Below are 20,286 nucleotides of genomic sequence, written 5' to 3' on the forward strand. Positions count from 1 at the left end.
AGAGGCCTGCTGCATCATGCTTCAGTGGCCATGGTATATAGTTCTGGCATGGTTTTAAACATGTTGTAAAGCTTGTTTGACAGAAAATTGATTAAAAGCAAGTTACTGGTCCAATAACAGGATATCCACAACCACTTCTGCTCTGCTCTGTTGGTTTTGAATTTGTTCCTGCACTGCAGCATTTTGTGTTTCAGATCAGATTCAGAATGTTTTTGAATAATTCATGTCTCTGTTCAGAATGTTTTGTCATTGCTACTTTTCCTTAACATAATACAGAAATAACCTAAAATAGAAAGGGCAGATGTTCATCTGTGTAGATGAGCACTGGCATGCCTCTTAATTTTTATCTTGCAAACATTAAGTATCTTGTGCTTATTACCAAAGGCAATTCAAGTTACAGCTACATCTAGGAAAGATTCAGAGCTGTCTGACTGCCCACCATAAACTGTGTGCTTGTATTAGTAGAATAACCTAGATACTGAATATTTTCTATGAATTCTTTTTTAGACAACTACACCTAGTTTTATCTTAGAACTCTTAACATAATGGAAATATACCTAGGCAAATAAATTGCATAAAAAATAGAGAGGACAAACAAAGGTGATATTTATAAGAACAAAGGTAGATTTGCATGAACTTATATTTTAGATTTAGAACATACAATTGATCCTGGTCAAATACATAAAATAGAGATGTAACATTATGCAAAAAACTGACAGTGTCTTTTCATAAAGCAATTCAAAATAATTTTCATATATTTCCACTTATATTTTCCATAAATGCCTGTTGCTTTTATACAAGCAGATAGTGGCAACGGCTCCTTCAAAGGTCACAATAGAGAACTGTAGAACTGCAAAAGGAAACAAAACTTCCAGACTAATTGTATTTCCAAAAATATCATTTGCATATTTTACCTACAATGTATTTATTATTATAATTAGACAGGAGAAAGCAATTTTGCTTAGAAATGGAAAATTATCTAAATAAAATCTTGTATTCATTAAAGGCTGTAGTTACTAAAATGTATACACCATTAATGACACAGCAGAACACAATATTCACTTCCCTGAACTTACTCATACTCGTATTACTTTACCGTGGATAATTATGTATACTAACACCAGAGCAGTTCACAAATCCAAGTGTAAATGCAAACTGTACAAAAGATTCACTTTTTCTACTGCAGGGATTAAACTGAGTTTACAGAACTGGTCTAGCACATAACATAGAATATATCCTCACTCACATACTTCTTCTTGCAAACAGATCTATGGTAATTTACCTAAGGTAATATATGCCTTTTGCCTTACTCAGGAATATGTCATGAAGTTTGTTGCATGCCTTGCAATATGCCAACTTCCACACATTTCTTGGAACCACCAAATTCTCTAGTTCCCAGAGTCTGTAACTTCTGGCCCTACCACTACCCATCAGGAGTCTTTTAAGCACTGGAAGCTGCTAACCCCTTCCCAGTCTCACTTACTGTCAATTAGTCTCGGGCTAGCTATTCTTTCGCCCACCTTTCAAACACACCTGAGGTATACTTCCCACCGTGGAAAAACAACAAAACCTTTGAATGCTTAAAGATGATCATTACCATGTGGTAATGATGTTATCACAGCTCTGCTGTTTCAGAGTTTTACCATTTTCCCGATTCTGTCCCCATCCCATTGTGCCTGTGGGGGAACGAGTGAGCAGCTGTGTGGTGGCATTTAGCTGCCTGCCAGGTTAAACCATCAGCAGAATTCTTCTCCTAGCATATCAACACAGAATTCTACACAGATCCCTTTTGAGATAGTTAAGCAAATCAATCTCTGAAGCACAAAAGGCCCACAGAGACCCTCCTGTCAATCCTTCTATACTACCAAGATAATTCTTTGATGCAGAAATTGATGTCTCTTTATTCTACAAGCAAGTATAACTTCATTAGCATTTTCAAACATCTGAAGAAAACCATTTAAAAGAATTTCATTCAACAGGTGATGAAGGAACCTGACAGTCCTGCTCCTTTAAGCTTGTTTCGTAAGTGTCTTTAATTCATCCCTCTTGGCAAGTATCTTGACTTTTTGGCAGGATCTTCTTGATTGCAATTTCCCCTTCTTTATCATTCTTTTTCGTTTGCCAAGCAGAAAGTTGTTTTGCAGCTTAATTTCCTAATTGCCATCTTGCTTAACAGTATTAAGAGTAAATAACCTCAAGCCTTCTTAATCTCTCCTAGCTTTTCTTCAGCACCTCGTACTTCAGGCTGAGTGCCACAGGCTCGTGATAAACTTTCTGTTTGCTCATGTCAGAAGTTTCACTACACTGTCATTTGCTGGGCCTTGCAGTTCATACAACTTTCAGCGTCATTTAATGTTACAGGGAACAAGTTTGTTATTGATGAGATATCTGTTCTGAGTAAGCTCCAGTACTGACATGCTGCATTATTTATCCAGAGTCGATCATATCCTTGTAATGACATTTGAAGCCTTGCAGCTCTATTTTCTACTTAGTTTGTACTTTAATTTCATATTGCAGTGGGTGGAAGTATGGGACTCTTACCAAAACATTACAGTCATTTTCCTTGTTTCCCATGGAGCATTACAGCGTGCAGGTTGTATTCAGCACACAGTTGTCATTCTTCAGTTATTCACTGGCCATGCCACTTATATGGAAGAAGATAAAGGTTTTTTTTAACATGCTGCGTATCATGGCTTGAGACCAACAGTCCCCTGCTCTGATGCTCTCAACTTACATGTATACAGGATTTTCTGGAATTCTTCAGAGTCAAGCTAAACATATTTAGTTACAGGCCAGTGGATCAGCAGACAGATTATGCTACAAATGTTGTTAAAAATACCTTTGTGATTAGCAAAAACCCTGTGCATTTCACAGGTGAAACCTGATGGGGCACAGCGGGAAGCTCCGGGCCGTTTGTGGGGCTGGGTGATGGCCGCCACTGCCACCGCAGCCCGGTGTGGCTCCCCTCACACACCGCAGCCACCTTCCCGGCACGGGACGGCACGGCACAGAAAGGCACGGTCAAGGCCGCAGGTGTCCTCGGCTGGCGGCTGTGCAGCCTGTGCAACCGCGGGCCCCGCGTGTCTCTGAGGTGTTTGTATGAAGGGGGTGAGGGCTGCCTCTCCTGTCACCGCCCCGCTCACGCCCTGCCCAACGAGGTATCTTCCAGCCGCCGCGTCGGTGCCAGGCCGGGGCTCCCCTTCTCTCCCCTCCCCGCCTTCCCCGGGCAGAGGCGGTGCATCCCATACCCCGCTATGGAGCCCTGAGCGGGCTACCTCCCCACACCGGCCTCCCGGGAGGAGAAAGCGACGCTCTCCCTTCCCCACCCCGCCCTTCCTCGCTCCCTCCCGGTGCTGGCGCGGCTCCTCCTCCGGCGTGTGACCCGCTGCCGCAAGTGAACGGGGAGGAGGGACGGCGCTGCGCGGGCCTCCCTGTGGCTGCGGCGGCGGCAGCGAGAAGAGGAGGAGCGGGAGTCGCGGTGCGGCGTCCCCCCGCAGCCTCATCGCTGGGCCCTGCTGGCGCTCCCCATGCCCGTGTGGTGCTGCCGCTGCTCCTTGGCCGGTCACTTCAGGTCAGGCGGCGGGGAAGAGCTGCCCGTGGGTTAGGAGTGGCGTGAGAGGGCCGGGGGGGCGGTGCCGGGGACGAAGGGAGCACTGGCGAGCGCGGGGGGCAGGCACGGCCCCGGTGCTGCGGCCTCCGCGTGGCCGCTGCGTGATGGCGGGTGGCGGCGGCCCCCGGTTCCTACGCTGCGCCGGGCCTGGCGGGTGGATAGAGGCGCTGGGCCGGTGCCCAGAGGCACTGGGTCGGCGGCGAGGGGATGGAGGTGTCGCCCGGGAAGAAGCGGTGTGACCTTGGTCAGCGCGGGGGCGCAGCGGGGAGCGAGCAGGCGCCTAGTGATGCTCGGTTTCCCTTCGAGGTTGATAGCACTGCACGTCTGAGAGTCCGGTCCTGATGGGGCATTGCTTTTCTGTGTTACTTAAAAAATCCCTAACAGCCTGACAGCTTTGGTTCCCAAAGCGTCAACTTGAGACTAAATAAAATTTCCTTTTATATAACGAGTTTCCTGTTAACGTACTTAGAATCTAGGTGTTTGACAGAACGTAATTCTGGAGGTTATTTGGTATGACCAGCATAAGCTAAGCACTAGCTTTGGAACTGACTCATCTTCATGCCCGCTTGCATCTCTGCAGGACCAGAGATGTAGTAATCTTTACCAAATCCCCACCACTGCAAAGCTGTCTACCCTGGGTTTTTATCAAAATAAGAACAACTGGTATTTGGTGGCTCTGAACAGTGCAGACCAGAGGTTAGGAAGATGGTGGCCCCTAACTTAAGATCTTAGTGAGCTGTGGTATATTCTTCCCGCAGAAGAAGAATGTGCTCCTGACAGCAGTCCTTCATCTGCTTTGCATGCGCAGTAGCTGGGAAACTGTGTTGTATGCAGGTATTTCTATGCAAAATTAGATTCTGCCCAGAAACAGTTGGGTAGTTTGTGATACACTGTCTGAACTGCACAGAAGCAATATTTTTATTGTTAAAGATTCTTTTGTAGCCTACAGCATTGTGCAGATATCCCATAAAAGAAGCTTTGAAATGTTTCTTTTGATTTGTGTCTTCCAACTAGCACAGCAAGACCACCCTAAAACAGACATAGTTCCTTTAATCCTGTCTTTTGCAAAGCATAGGGTAGTATTGCCTTAGTTAATTAACTTGGAGCAAATTCTGGAGAATAATGTAGTCTACTTGTGCCAACCTAAAAACGGAGGTGAAAAAAGCAGTGTGATAATTAGATATCCTCTCTGCCACCTTCTTGCCTTAATCTAACTCACATTGTTGTATTTTATGCACCTCCAGGATCACGAAGCTCTAATGTGCAGCTGTACTCAAACAGTAAGCATGTAATTTGCAAACTTTCCTTGTTGTAGTACAAGGAATACACATATCAAGTTCTTGCTTTCTGAAGTAACTACAACCTTAGAATAGCTCTCCACCCTTTTTAACAGGGAAGTAACCACCAGAGAGGTGTATAACAGCGTGTGCTAGCGCTGTTATTACTGTACAGCTTTGAGTCTAGTTTACTTCCGACTTCCCTGTTGAGGAAAGGCTCTTGAAATACATAGCAGAACCTTCAGTGCTGTGGGAGTTGCAGCAGCACATAGTGTATGCGGCTTCTTGAAGGCTGTGGGTATCTTATCCGCATCGTATGCTTTCAGTCCTGAGTAAAAAATAATTCTTAAAATACTAGAATAGCTTTAAGATGCAGAGATTCTTAGGCAACAAGTAAGAGTACTTTTATTTATTAATAATTAAAATTGTGTTTGTAAGAGGAAATTTGGGTCAGTTGATTGGGATACTTTAATTAAAAAGTTAAGCGTTTTGAAGACTTACTAAAATAACTGCTAGTTATAGATGATCTTTAATTTGCCTGTGCCTTTTTAGCTAAACTTATAGTGCATACTTCTTCAATGACCTGGAAAGGCTTCAGAAAGGGCTCCTAAATAATTAAACAGCAAACAAGATAGAACAAGTCTTCCTAGTCTAGAAGCACATTTAGTTGCTGAAGACTTGTGAGAGAAACCTAAGCAGATGCTGCAGAGAAATGACTGAGAAATCGAGGAAAATGACTTGGGGTGAAAGCAGTCTGCTGCGCAGTAGCTGACCTGGCTGCATGGCAATTCCATTTAGAAAAAGGGGGGTTTTAACAGTGGTAAAATTAGCTGTGTCTAGGGCTTACAGGGATCACACTTTTCTCCATCTTCATGCCACTGCCAGTTTTAACAAGCCTTACTTCTACCCAAGCAAAAATTTGTTGAGGTGCAATCGTGTGTGATGTAAGGAAGGGATGGGAGCAGCTGCTGTGGTACCTTAGCTGCTCCTTCAGCCTTTGGCTGGCAGTAAGGATGTTAATTGGCTAGGTGGTGTATATCTCTCCTGATAAGGATAATGAGGAATGAGTTCTGTGTGGGGGATCAAAATAATGCTTGTTGGTTATATTTTGGCTTTGTATAAACCAAAATTAGAAATCTGCATCTCTGCAGAGCCATCTGTGCCTTACTGTTATCCTTCTGTAGACTTCGTAGGAGAAGATAGACTTTTAAAAAATCTTATGTTAGAAAAACTGTGCTCAAAAGTAACATTTTGTAGATGGAGTGGAAGCATATCTGTGTTGGTCTTGGTTTTGCCAATCCCGTAACTCTTAAAGTAAAGCATTAAAAGCAACTTTATTTTTGAAAAGAATGTTCTGACAACAGTTCAACTGTTTCATTTTAGTTTCTTCCCATCTGTCCTTGTTAATTAGAAGTTACAGCAACCCTGAAGCTGAAGGACAGCTTTTGAATTCCTTCACCCAGTATTTTGGTGACAGCCTCGGAAGGAAGATTAAAAGAATGCCTTTAATTGAAGAAACTGTTTTGCATGGGGACTCCCTCCTTACTCTGCCTGTAGTGGTAATAGGTGAGTTTTTTCACATTAAGATTCTCTGTCATTGCCTTTATAGACCTGTTGCATGAAGTAATTTATCATTAAATAGCTGATGTTTAGCATCCTCACAGTGAAGACGTTAGACTAATACAGTTGTTATGATTAACAGCCCTACCTAATAAAATTATGTTAAGGAACTTGCTGTTGGAGTATATTTGAATTCAAAATTGTGCTTTGACAAAATGAGCTGCATTATGTGGCAGCAGATATGTGAGCCTTAACGGAAGAACTCTGTTGATCACATTAGAGTTTCGTGAATGCAGTGTGTCTACTTCAGCTTGCATGGAGGTTGTTGATGGTGCACCAGTATAAATTTCTGCACCAAGATGTAACAGTGAATGTAAAATGTATGCTATGTGTTGGTTACATGCTAACTTCTCTCATTAATTGCCTTTTTCTTTGTTGCATCCATCACTAACATCTAATTATTGTCCCATCTTTTCCAGAATGAGTCCAAATCAATTCAGCCTGTTTAGAACAATAAATTATCGTTTTGATTAAATAGTTAAAGGCTTGTACTTGTAAAAATCTTCTGAATGACAGGATAGCAGAGGAAGCAAGCTTCTTAGATATGCAGCTTAATCAAGAGTGCCAGGATGATTTGTATTGGGCCAAGGTTTTTCAGCAACAGCTGGTCACCAGCTCCTTACTGCCATGATTTGATGAGGGGATAAAGAAAAGATCTGGAGTAAAGGAGGTTTTTAATAATCTAGTCCAAAACTGATGGGACTACAGCAATCCAACAGCTTTAACTATACCTGCAAACAAGCAGTGATTCCAGAAAATGATGTTTCAGTGTAACATACTCACAGCAAGTCACCACAAATTTGAAAGACTGGTATTTGTAAGTGCCTGTTCTCAAAAGCTCTCTTCATGATAGCTTAAAATAGTGCTCATGTAATAGGCTTGTGTAGATGTGACAGACGTGAATCATTGGCTGAGTTCTGCATCATAGTTGGAGAGCAACAGTTTCCTGGCATTTTGTCAACTTTACATAAGCCATATGGTTAATGACTCAGTTTTCACTGTTTGGTTTTGCAGGTATGCATTATACAAATACCTGTGCTCAATACTTCTTTTGTCTAGAGCACCATTCTATGGGCTGATACCAAATACAGCTGCTGTGACTATTTTTCCTTGAAAAATAAATACATTCCCCAAATGCTTTTACACATACTTGAGACACTTCTTCACATGCTAATCTTCTCCATTGGCAGCCTATTATCACTAAGACATTGGCTGTCTGAAGAGTCTTAAAAGGGATCTAAAATGACTCAATATTATATTAGAAGAATAGAAAAATAGTCATCCTCTCACACATACACTCTCACACATACAGTCCACATGATTCCTGTGTAGCTGGAGTTAAACATACTTGTAGCTTCCTAGTGCCCCATCTTCTCATTGCACTATTTTTTTAATCAGAAAGAAAAAGAGGGCCCATGTATAAACAGTTAACTTAGTGATGGAACAATAACTCATATTCCCCTTTCTTTAACTTTACCTTTCCCTTTTACTTTACATGATGCCTGATTTAAGATTTGATTCTAAGCTTGTGCTGCATATTGTACTGCAGTTCTGTGTAGAGTCCTAAGCTAATGTGGTAATACTGAGTAACTTCTGTGCTGTACCTGCCTTCAAGGAATTGGGAAGAAATGGATGCATTCATTTGAATGGGTTGGAATTGAAGAATTTAATTCTGGAGCTCTTAATCCTAGAGAGCGTTCTGTGCTAAACTCTTTCATCTTCTGTACTAGTTTTGATCATTACTGTGTAAACACAATGTTTTAAATTTTCATCCAAATAACAAGGCTTAAATTTAGACATATATGTAAAGATGATTGTACTCTAGTTTACTGTTGATAAGGAGAAGCTTCTGTTACTCTTCAAGTAAAATGTTAACTGTTCCTTAAATGAACAGGGCCATGGAGCTCGGGGGTATATTGATTGTATATCTAAAGTTTGTATAATTTCATAGTATTGGAGGCAGGGTGTGTAAATAAAAAGCAACCTCCTCAGGTATAAATTTCCCATTTCAGAAAGATTATTTCCTTATCCCCCTCCCCCCACAAGGATTTTCTGAGAAAATCATAGCAAGTCTAATTGCAGACCTTGCAGCTGAACCTTCGTCTTGTGTGTCCTTGAGGGCATTATTGACAAGGGAATTTCTTTACTCTGCTCAAAGAATAGGAACTGGATTCTCTGGATGGTCCCAGGGAAGTGGCCAGTTACAGTAATTCACTTTGACATAATCACATCCTCAGTAATTTTGCTGGCCTTTGTTTGGCAACTTTTGTTACCCATTTGGCTCTTTTTTAGCCTTATCCAGTAGGAATTATCTTTAGCATGGAGTCCTTGGATATGGCACACATTTTTGTCTTTCTGTTGTGACTAGCTCCCTTTGCACTCCAGAAGGAAAATAAAGTCCAGCTATGCACTTGTAAAAAGAAACAAAAGCTGAGATATAATTCTAAAAATAGTTAAGAATTTACTCAATCCTGGGGATGTTTGTGAACTATAGGTATGATTAGAGTGTTTTCACAACTTCATGTGATTTTGTTACAGATGGTTTCAGTATATTGTGAGGCTTCTCACTCACATCCATCTGATCACAGTATCACAGTATGCTAGAGATTGGAAGGGACCTCAAAAGATCATCTAGTCCAATCCCCCTGCCGGAGCAGGAACACCTAGATGAGGTTACACAGGAATGTGTCCAGGCGGGTTTTGAATGTCTCCAGAGAAGGAGACTCCACAACCCCCCTGGGCAGCCTGTTCCAGTGTTCCGTCACCCTCACTGAGAAGAAGTTTCTTCTCAAGTTTAAGTGGAACCTCTTGTGTTCCAGTTTGTACCCATTACCCCTTGTCCTATCATTGTTTGCCACTGAGAAGAGCCTGGCTCCATCCTCGTGACACTCCCCCTTTATATATTTATATACACTAATAAGGTCCCCCCGCAGTCTCCTCTTCTCCAAACTATAGAGACCCAGCTCCCTCAGCCTTTCCTCATAAGGGAGATGCTCCACTCCCTTAATCATCTTAGTTGCCCTGCGCTGGACTCTCTCCAGCAGGTCCCTGTCCTTCTTGAACTGAGGGGCCCAGAACTGGACACAATATTCCAGATGCGGTCTCACCAGGGCAGAGTAGAGGGGAAGGAGGACCTCTCTTGACCTACTGACCACCCCCCTTCTAATACACCCCAGGATGCCATTGGCCTTCTTGGCCACAAGGGCACGGTGTTGGCTCATGGTCATCCTGCCGTCCACTAGGACCCCCAGGTCCCTCTCTCCTACACTGCTCTCTAACAGGTCGTTCCCCAACCTGTACTGGAACCTGGGGTTGTTCCTGCCCAGATGCAGGACTCTACACTTTCCCTTGTTATATTTCATCAAGTTATTCCCTGCCCAACTCTCCAGCCTGTCCAGGTCACGCTGGATGGCAGCACAGCCTTCTGGCATGTCAGCCACTCCTCCCAGCTTAGTGTCATCAGCAAACTTGCTGATAGTACACTCAATTCCCTCATCTAAATCGTTGATGAATATATTAAATAATACTGGTCCCAGTACTGACCCTTGAGGCACTCCACTAGATACAGGCCTCCAACTAGACTCCGCCCCATAGACTGCAACTCTCTGGCTTCTCTCCTTCAGCCAGTTCGCAGTCCACCTCACTACCTGATCATCCAGACCACACTTCCTCAGTTTAGCTATGAGGATGCTGTGTCAAATGCTTTGCTGAAGTCAAGGTAGACCACATCCACCGCTCTGCCATCATTCATCCACAATGTTATTTCCTCATACAAGGGTATGAGGTTGGTCAAGCCTGACTTCCCCTTGGTAAAGCCATGTTGACTGCCCCTCATAACCCTCTTATCCTTGATATGCCTTAAGATGGCACCAAGGATAAGGTGTTCCATCACTTTCCCAGGGATGGAGGTGAGGCTGACCGGTCTATAGTTACCCGGATCCTCCTTCTTGCCCTTTTTGAAGACCGGAGTGACATTTGCTTTCCTCCAGTCCTCAGGCACCTCTCCCGTTTCCCAAGACTTGGTAAAGATGATGGAGAGTGGTCTAGCAATGACTTCCGCCAGTTCCCTCAGCACCCGCGGGTGTATCCCATCTGGACCCATGGATTTATGGATGTCCAGATTGCTCAACTGGTCTCTAACCCATTCCTCCTCGACTAAGGCAAACTGCTCCGTTGACCTGACTTCATCTGAGGTCACAGGGGTACAGGGCTCTTCAGGACTGCCTCCAGCAGAGTAGACAGAGACAAAGAAGGCATTCAGTAACTCTGCCATCTCTGTATCTTCTGTCACCAGGGCACCCATCCCGTTCATCAGTGGCCTACCTTGCCTCTGGTGTTAGTTTTATCTGCCATGTATTTGAAAAAGCTCTTTCTGCTGTCCTTGACCCCTCTTGCCAGATTTAATTCTAAGGAGGCCTTAGCCATACTAGCTGCCTTCCTACATCCTCTAGCAGCAGCCTTATATTCCTCCCAAGTGGCCAGCCCCTCCTTCCATGACCTGTAAACTCTCCTCTTCCACTTGAGCATACCCAGCAGTTCCTTATTTAGCCACACAGGTCTCCTGGTCCTCTTCCTTGACTTCCTACGTGTTGGGATGCTCTGATCTTGAGCTCGGAATAAGCAATCCTTGAATGCCAACCAACTATCTTGGGCCCCTTTACCTTCAAGCAGCCTTGCCCATGGGATTTCCCCTAGCAATTGCTTGAAAAGGCCCAAGTTTGCCCTGCTAAAGTCCAGGGTTGCAATTCTACTTACTATTCTACTGGTCCTACCACACAAGATCCTGAATTCCACCATCTCGTGGTCGCTGCAACCAAGGCAGCCCTCAACCTTTACTGCTTCGACCAGACCCTCCTTGTTAGTGAGGATGGGGCAAGTGAGTGACAGGAGGCGCTTGTATCTGTTTTTAAGTTTCAAATTATTTGACTGGAGTGTACCCAGACATCTCACACTGATCTCTTTGTAGGAGGGTAGAATATGTGAGAGCAAGGAAGAGCATTTTCACTGTCTGAAAGATTCTTTACAATTTTTTTTGTAAATGACAAAATAGGAATCCAGGTGATTTGTGGAATAATATAGTCAGGATCACCAGTATTTAAACCTTTAATTACAGAAGACGATCCCAATGACAAAAACCCACGGCTTTCTAGAGAGTCTTTTTCCTGTGCATTATGGTCCTTGGAGTACACAGGTGCTCTAAAGCCTCTGTTTTTGCCTCCATATTTGGGTGTGAAAACTAGATTGTTTGGCAGGAGCCATTCTCACATACTTACTTGGTTTCTAGGCCTTTCAGAGAAAATGTGCTTATTGAAGATTTTTTACAGCTTAGCAGTCTTAGCCTTTGAAGAACTCATCTACAGTGAGCTAGCATGATTTTCTTATAGCCCATGGCTGTGACCGGTCTATGTGCACAGCATTGTAATAAAGTATGAGATATACTGCCACTGGGGACCAGAATCATGAGCGTAGCCTGATGGAGGAGGAAAAAGAGATCTGAGGTATGAAGAGACTGGGAACAAACAGGGTCTTAGCAAACTGATGAAGGATTTAGACAATGAGAAATCGGAAAAGAGAGAAGAGATGGGCATTGAAGAAGCAGGATTGTTAACAAGGTGATGGAAATGGTGTGTGCTAAGGTGATGGGGAAGCAGGAAATTGACAGGTGAACACTTGAGATCAAAAGTTGAAACAGTAGGAGGTAAGAGCTATCAACCTAACAATAATTGCTACATACAAAACTGTGAATAGATTAGGAACTATAGCCCAGAATGTGAATAGTGTGGGGTAAATACCCTATAAATGCCACTCTAGATGGAAAACAAAGACAAAATACTCAATAGTACCTTATCAGAAGAAGAACATTGTGCTTTCATTCAGTTAGAGGAAGAAGAGCTATATAAATAACAGTACATAGTCACGTGTTTAAATTCTGTATCACAGCACGTACTTTTCTGACTTCAGCTTTCCCTGGCTTTCGATATCTTACTTTGCAACATGAACATTATTTCTGTATTTGCATGTTATATATGTGGTCCCCTACTTTGTTTAATACTAGTCAAATAAATAGTCAAATAACATTCTGAAAATAAGTTAGTCTATTAAAATTTCAGTAATGCACATACATGTATTATAAAATGCGACAAGGATAAAGATGTTTGAATTGATACTGTTGCTAAATGATGTGGTCTCACGTGAGTTTCTTGTGCTTTAAACTTATCCGCTCTATCTGTCTTCACTTAGCTTTTATGCTGCTGTTGTGCTGTGTCTATATCTTCTCTGACTTGCAGTCTTCAGCTTTCTGCTTGTCTCTCTTCTTTTTATTTTATGGGCAGACCTGAAGGGCATTTGCTCTAGGTTGTCTTTTTGTTCTGTGTTTTACAGTACCCAGTGTAAATGGGAATGCAAAGTTGTAAGATGGCAATAATATTCAGATATCATTGTGATTGACAGGCAGACCAGAGCTTGCCATCAGACCATTTTCACATGAGATTACTGAATTTGAGATACTAAATTATGAAACTTCTATATATGCATTTTGTTTCATGGTGTAAACAGTCCCACGTTTCTTGTTATCTGAAAGATTTTGCTCAGTTTATTTGGAGGAAATTCCTATGGTTGGCTTTATTTTACTGTGAAGTTTGCAAGCTACTTTCAGTCAGGTAGTATAACGTGACACTACTTTAGTACGATTTTGTTGCTGCTTATTTAGTGACATAAAAACTTAGTTTATTGATGTTTTTACTAAAGCAGTAACTTATTTCTTTAATAGGAAATGGACCTTCAGGAATTTGTCTTTCTTACCTGCTCTCTGGGTACAGGCCGTATTTATCTCCTGAAGCTATACACCCAAACCCTGTTCTACATACGAAATTAGAAGAAGCTCGACATCTTTCCATTGTGGATCAAGTAAGCTTTGGTTACCATCTTGTCTAGCTCTTTTCCTTCTGCTAGCTGGATTATGAAACAGTAGAATTTCTTTAATGATCCTGTTTAAAATGCTTTTACAACTTACATAAGTAGTGTCATAGATAAGAAAAAGCTTAATGTTCTCAACCCACAAAGAATTAGACCACAGTGAAGCTTGGTAACAGTATGACCTCAAAGAACTAGGTTTTTCTCTTAGCCTCTTTTTTTCCTACCTGTAAAATCAAGAGTGGTATATACCTTCTTCTGTGGCTTGTAACTAATTATATGTAGGGCACTTCAGGTGAAAAGCAGTGCATTTTAGGAACTGCTTATCCCCCAAAATTCTGCAGATTGCATTGTGAAGAACCAGCCTACTTACTCAGTCTTATTTCTAGTGCATCCATAAGTTACTTTGTTATGCTGATAATTTAAATAGAAGCAACTCATGACCATTAGATCCAGTCTTGGGGCATGTGGTTGTTTTTGTGGCTATTTTTGTGGCTCTTGAGGGCTCTTTGTTTGTGGTGTTTTTGTTTTACAAACTGTCCTTTATTGTGTTCTCCTTACTTGCCAAAAGTGTCTAAAGCACCACTTGGTGAGTGAGTAGCTGATGCAGGAATTCCAGCTTTCACATCCTGGGATGTTTCGGCTTTATCATCAAACAACACATGCTGTTAACATAGTTTGAGTACACATACTTAAAGTTTTCCTAAATAGTACAATTCTCATTAAGACTTAATTATTAGTAACATTAGGGGCATATACCCTCTATAAACACAATCCGTTTTTCTCTTCTGAACAGTCTGTATCCTTCCTGTTTGTGTTACAGCATAAGGCAATTGTGAGTGCATGTTACGCTTGTATACATCCAATTTTTCTGTCTGATTTGATTAGTTAAATCTTCTCTGTTATTTTTATTCCCATGTGTCTATTTGTTTACCATGTTATCATTTTCTACTCGCCTGACTGTAGTCCTGACTCACAGTGCTGTCACTAACTGTATTGCCTGTGTGACTAATTAATTTGAAATACAGACATGCATATGTGTTGTAGTGGGGAAGTAGGGGTTGGCTTTGTTTTGTTACAGTTTAGGTTTTGTTTTTTTTTTTCTTTGGTTGATGGTAGGGTTTTTTTGGTTTGGTTTGGTTTGGTTTTTGTTTGTTTGTTTCAGTGCCGTGTTGTTTACATGCGATGTTGACATTAAGTCTCAAAGTTTATTTTTTACTATGTGGGTGGTGAGACACTGGCCCAGGCTGCCCAGAGAAGCTGTGGCTGCCCCATCTCTGGCAGTGTTCAAGGCCAGGTTGTACGGGGCTTTGAGCAGCCTGATCTAGTGGAAGGTGTCCTTGCTCATGGCAGGGGTTTGGAACTGGATGATCTTTAAGGTCCCTTCCAACCCAAACCATTTTGCAATTATTTGATTTGGTAGGAGAGTAAGTTGCCTAAGGTTTTGGCTACAGATGTTTTGTGTACTTCATCCTCTCCCGACCACCTGATATTTTCTGAGTTTTGGAAGCGAAACATTTTGTCAGCAAAAAGAGGTTTTATGGCCAGTTCTTTCTTTTCTCTTCAGATATTTGTTATTGCATTGTGAAAATTTTAGAACAGAGATGGTTAATAGATGCTGCAATGTGAACATTTTTATGAAGTTCTAGAAATTGTTCTCAACATTAGCTGCTTTGTACAATAAACCTATTTTTTTTTTAATCAGTTTTTAAAAGTAGTACCTCCATTGTTTCAAAATATACTAAAGTTACTGTTGGAACTACCTAAGAGCTGTCAAAGGAGCTTTTAGTACTAGATGTTTAAAACTAAATGTTTTTAGATACCAATTTTGCTTTATCAAAATGAGGCTGCTAGAAATATTAGCAAGTCTTTGTTAAAAGAAGTATGCTCTCTATAAACATAAATGTTACTAAGTTGCTCTGATCTCTGAATATTTGTTCCTGTATTTCTTTTTCTACAATGAATTTCAAATACTTACCAGCCCTGGTATTACTGTGTAATTAACATGTAATTTTTAAATGAGTGAAATGTATTATTTGAAGTTATAGAAGAACTGAATCATGACAGTTATTTCTGAAAAGCGTTTCGATTGAATCTCTACATTAAATACTTAACCTCTACTTAAAATGCAACTTTAATTGCTGTTTTTGTTGAAATTCAACTTCTGGGCTTAAACCACGACATGTACATCAGAATAACCTGAACAGTAGAAGCTGCATAAACATACCATTTTTTTTTTGTACTCTAGGATCTGGAATACTTGTCTGAAGGTCTTGAAGGACGCTCTTCAAACCCAGTGGCAGTGCTTTTTGATACGTTGCTTCATCCTGATGCTGACTTTGGGTATGACTACCCACCTGTTTTGCACTGGAAGCTAGAACAACATAACTACATTCCCCATATAGTGCTTGGTAAAGGACCACCTGGAGGGGCTTGGCACGTGAGTAAAAATTTCGTATCACTTCTATGGTAACTTGGTGATTTTGTGGTTTGGGGTTTTTCTTAGTATTGAAGGCTGGTTTAGATGATAATGGCAATTGCAATTTCAACTGCTCAATTACTAAAGCCAAAATATGTTAGGGAGAGGAGAAGGGAAGGAAAAAGTTGTCCTTCATTTGGAGATTTGTGACCATGACTGCTGTCTTATGTGGGGTTTTTTATTAGCTTAAACTTACTGAATTATAATGAGGAATATTTTCTATGACTGTTTTCTCTTGTCTGCATTGTTTCCATGTGCTTTTACACAAAATATTAAATCTTAATGTGTTCATATGCTGTTGGCTTCACATTTTTTTCTTCCTGTTTTGTATTTTAAATAACTTGGTTTTAGTTTCCCTTTTACTTGTTCTCTCTTCACCTTCTGCTTTATTAGGTCGTGTAGGTGCTCATTAAAATAGTACCTAACTGTAACATGAAAACAATTAATCAGCGCTTCATGTCATGTCCTGGTATTGTGTTATGGTCTGGTATTTTATTGCTCCAGATAAGTACAATGAGGTGAACTTCACTGTGTGTTGCATAAATGTATCTGTTGAAATGTATCTGCTGAAATGTATCTGTTGAAATGTATCTGGTCATGCATCTTGGGTTTTTCCCCACAGTCCATGGAAGGCTCTATGCTAACAATCAGTTTTGGAGACTGGATGGAATTGCCTGGCCTTAGCTTTAAGGAGTGGGCAGCTAACAAACACAGGTAAAGATACTGCATAATGTGTTTGGGAAATCTAGTTGCTCTAAGAATCCAAATAATGTTATTTTGAGAACTGGAACACATCTGTCCATGGCAGGGGGGTTGGAACTAGATGATCTTAAGGTCCTTTCCTAACTATAACCCTAACTATTCTATGATTCTATGATTCAGACTTCATTGTTCACAAAAGAGCTTCTTGTTTTGTTTATTACATTGCCTGATGGCACTGGAATTATTCTGCTGTGTGTACTCCAATGGAAAAAAATGGACAATGGTCAGCCAGTGTAATTGCTTTGAGTGCATCCACATTTGCTTCTGAGTAAAATCCTACATACTAGAAGGCGGTACACTGTTACTGTAAGCAGTTTTGGTCACAGCTGAGGGAAGATTGAGGAAAGAATTTGAAATCAACTGAAGTATTGAAAGTTACTCTTTCAACATGTAGGCAACTTAAGCTGCTGTGCACACTAGCTTTCTTATAATTTAGGAAGTTGTGTATTTCAGTATTTGCTTTTACAAATACTAAAAAGACAAAGCTGCAGCATCTGAAATTTTGCTGTCTATATTTTAAGAGTATAATTCAGTATTTCCCAATGTTATTTTCCAGTAGTAAGTTTACTGGAAAACAGAGAGCGAACAAAAATTACTGCCTTGTACAAGCTCACTGTTTTTACTTCACTTATACAATTAGTTCATAAAGGTCTGTCAGCAGATGAACCTAGGAACACTACATAAGCTTTTTCTGAAATTTTAATTTTTCTGACCTGGTTCTAGCAAAATTAAAGGAAGTTGTTCTTGTACCACGTATGGCAAAAGAAGTAGAATTACTTGGGTGTATATCTTTAATGGCAGACTGTTACACATTTCAGGACACCACTTACAGTGAAGAAACCATACATTCTGTAACAGCTTTCTTGGATAAACACAATAATCTTGCCTCCTTATCAACTGAAATCCCATAAGCTGCTTATTATCTGAAGCTAATTTGTTTATATTACAGCTTTCAACAATACTAAACCCAGAAATGCTGCCTTGTTGCACTACAGTTAAAAAATGTATTTAAAAATATTGATGATAATGAAAACTTCAAGTCACATGAAATAGTTTCCTAAATTTCATATTAACAGATGTGACACTATCACATTATCTTCTTCAATATAAACCTCATCAGAATTTTCATAGTAGTAACCTGAACATTTAAAAGCACTTACCTTTTTAATCTATGAGAATGAGTTGCCTGATTTCTTGTAAATATGCAGTTAAGAATAATTCAATGGCAAACCTGAAGTCTCTTTTCCCTTCTTCGTAGAGCATACTTCTAAAGGCAAAATTCATGCACCTGTTCAAAATAATTACATTTTCAGCTTCACTTATAAGTGAGAATGCAGTAAACATAAGAGAAGTATAGATGTAATACCAGGATTGCAGAGCAAAAATGTTTTTATCGGACATTTGAATATCATAACCCTGTTTATGTAGTTGGCATTGAGGTTCTATATCATAGTTGCTCTGTTCATTCCTGTGACATGGAACTTAATTTGATACTTAGTGGCCTTACCTGTGTCCATGGGAGAGGTCTTCTACAAAGTTTGATGGAGAATACTTTACTCAAGTATTGTATCAAATCTAGAGTTTGAAAGTTAGCACTCAACAATTACTGTGATATTTAATTACTCATATCCTAAGTCAGTGTATTCTGAGTACAAGTTTAGCACTTCACATTGTAAAGAATTACTGCTATTAAAAAAAAAAGTTAGCTTTTCTTGTATATCAGGAGTCAACACAGCAAAGAAAACAAATTGTATGTGTTTAAAGATACTAAGGTCAGTGTCAGTTACACTGAGTAGATTCAATCCTCTTAAATTTGACTGTCTTGTGGTATGTCATATATGATATTCAGGTTACTGATAAGGTCTATATATTAACTGGAACCATTCAATTTTGTTTCAGAAATATAAAGAGTGATCGAGTAATGCCAGAGGAAATAGCTTGTTATTATAAGCACTACGTTAAAGTCATGGGCCTCCAAAAGAATTTCAGAGACAACGTTTACATAACATCAGTATCCCGGCTTTACCGAGGAAAGGATGATGAAGATAGAACTCAACTAAATGAAAATATTTCAACACAGCATTTGGAAATGGAAGATGGACAGAAATCACTGATTAAGAGAAACTGGGAAGTCAGAGGTTATCAGCGAGCAACAGATGGTTCTCACGTGCCCTTCTGCCTCTTTGCTGAGAATGTGGCCCTTGCCACAGGAACCTTTGATTCTCCTGGCCGACTACAAGTTGAAGGAGAAGACTTTCCTTTTGTGCTTCATTCTATGTCTGACTTTGGAGCTGTTATCAGCAAAGGAAAGCTACGTGGGAAGCCAGACCCTGTGCTAATTGTGGGTGCTGGACTTACAGCAGCTGATGCAGTACTGTGTGCCTACAACAACAACATCCCAGTAATCCATGTGTTTCGTAGAAGAGTTACAGATACAAGTCTAATTTTCAAACAGTTACCTAAAAAGCTTTACCCTGAATACCATAAGGTCTATCATATGATGTGTACTCAGTCCCATGCTGTGGACTCTAACCTACATTCTGCGTACACCAGTTTTCCTGAACACAACGTACTTTGCTTCAAGCCTGAAATGAAGTGCGTTCTTCAGAGTGCCTGTGGACTGAAGAAAATTTTGAAGTTTTCTGTAGCCTTAGTTCTAATAGGTTCTCACCCAAATCTTTTCTTTCTTAAGGACCAAGGACATAGTATAGGTCATCACTCTAATCAGCCCATCACATGCAAAGGGAATCCTATAGAGATTGATCCATACACTTATGAATGCACTAAAGAAGCCAACCTCTTTGCTTTAGGTCCTTTGGTGGGAGACAACTTCGTACGTTTTTTAAAAGGAGGTGCACTGGGCATTGCACGATGCTTGGCAATAAGGCAAAAGAAGAAACATGAATTGATTGAAAGTAGGGATGGAGGAGGTGATGGGGTACCATAAATGAGATGTTAGAAACTCTCACATACAGAATTACAGACGTAGTCTAACAGAACACTCACTGGCAGCGAAAGTTGATAGCAGTCACATTTCTGTTGTGTACAAGTAACCCACCTGCTCTTGTATTGCTTGGTAAATGATGCTGATACTACAGTACTTCACCTTTTCAAACACAAAAAATCGATCTGCTATTACAACTGATCTCTACTCAACTGGAATTACTTCCAGATAAACAGAAAATGAGACTAATTTATATTGACCTGCCTGTCATCTCTTGCTCAGCTAGAAGAGCAGACTTCCTCTGGGAAAAGCAATGCCTACCAGAGTGGCTTTACACTTTAGTGTCAAATGTGACAAAATATTCCTACCATGAAATAACTTCTAAAAGCAGAAAGCTTGCTTAGTGCAAAGTGATTCTTGGTCCCAAAGCAAATTTGGAGCCTTCTGTTTGAAACAAAGGTTTTATTTATTTGCCATAGTAACACAGTAATACTTGGGATGAGCACTTAGTAAAATGGGGTTTACTATAAGAAGAATTTCTGTGAGCAAGGAGTATTCCTCAACAGTTATAAATTATCCTATTTGATAATTTGAGTAAATGAATAGGCATTCCCATTTAATCTTTAACATGATTTTACACAGTCTGTTAATGGTTTTATCACATTATGCCTAGAATTGGGTG

The 20,286-nt window shown here is 40.6% G+C and overlaps 1 protein-coding gene across 1 annotated transcript; it reads left to right on the forward strand.

Moving 5' to 3' along the window:
* Positions 1 to 3,514: 3,514 nt before the first annotated feature.
* Positions 3,515 to 19,607, forward strand: OSGIN2 (oxidative stress induced growth inhibitor family member 2; the record flags this gene model as incomplete). Its single annotated transcript, XM_080610474.1, has 6 exons — positions 3,515 to 3,571; positions 6,299 to 6,453; positions 13,277 to 13,413; positions 15,668 to 15,859; positions 16,521 to 16,612; positions 18,560 to 19,607. The coding sequence occupies exons 1-6, from the start codon at positions 3,528 to 3,530 to the stop codon at positions 19,605 to 19,607; spliced, it is 1,668 nt and encodes a 555-aa protein (XP_080466600.1). The 5' UTR covers positions 3,515 to 3,527.
* Positions 19,608 to 20,286: the final 679 nt, after the last annotated feature.

Source organism: Psittacula echo (assembly GCF_963264785.1).
Source record: "Psittacula echo genome assembly, chromosome: 2".
NCBI lineage: Eukaryota > Metazoa > Chordata > Aves > Psittaciformes > Psittacidae > Psittacula > Psittacula echo.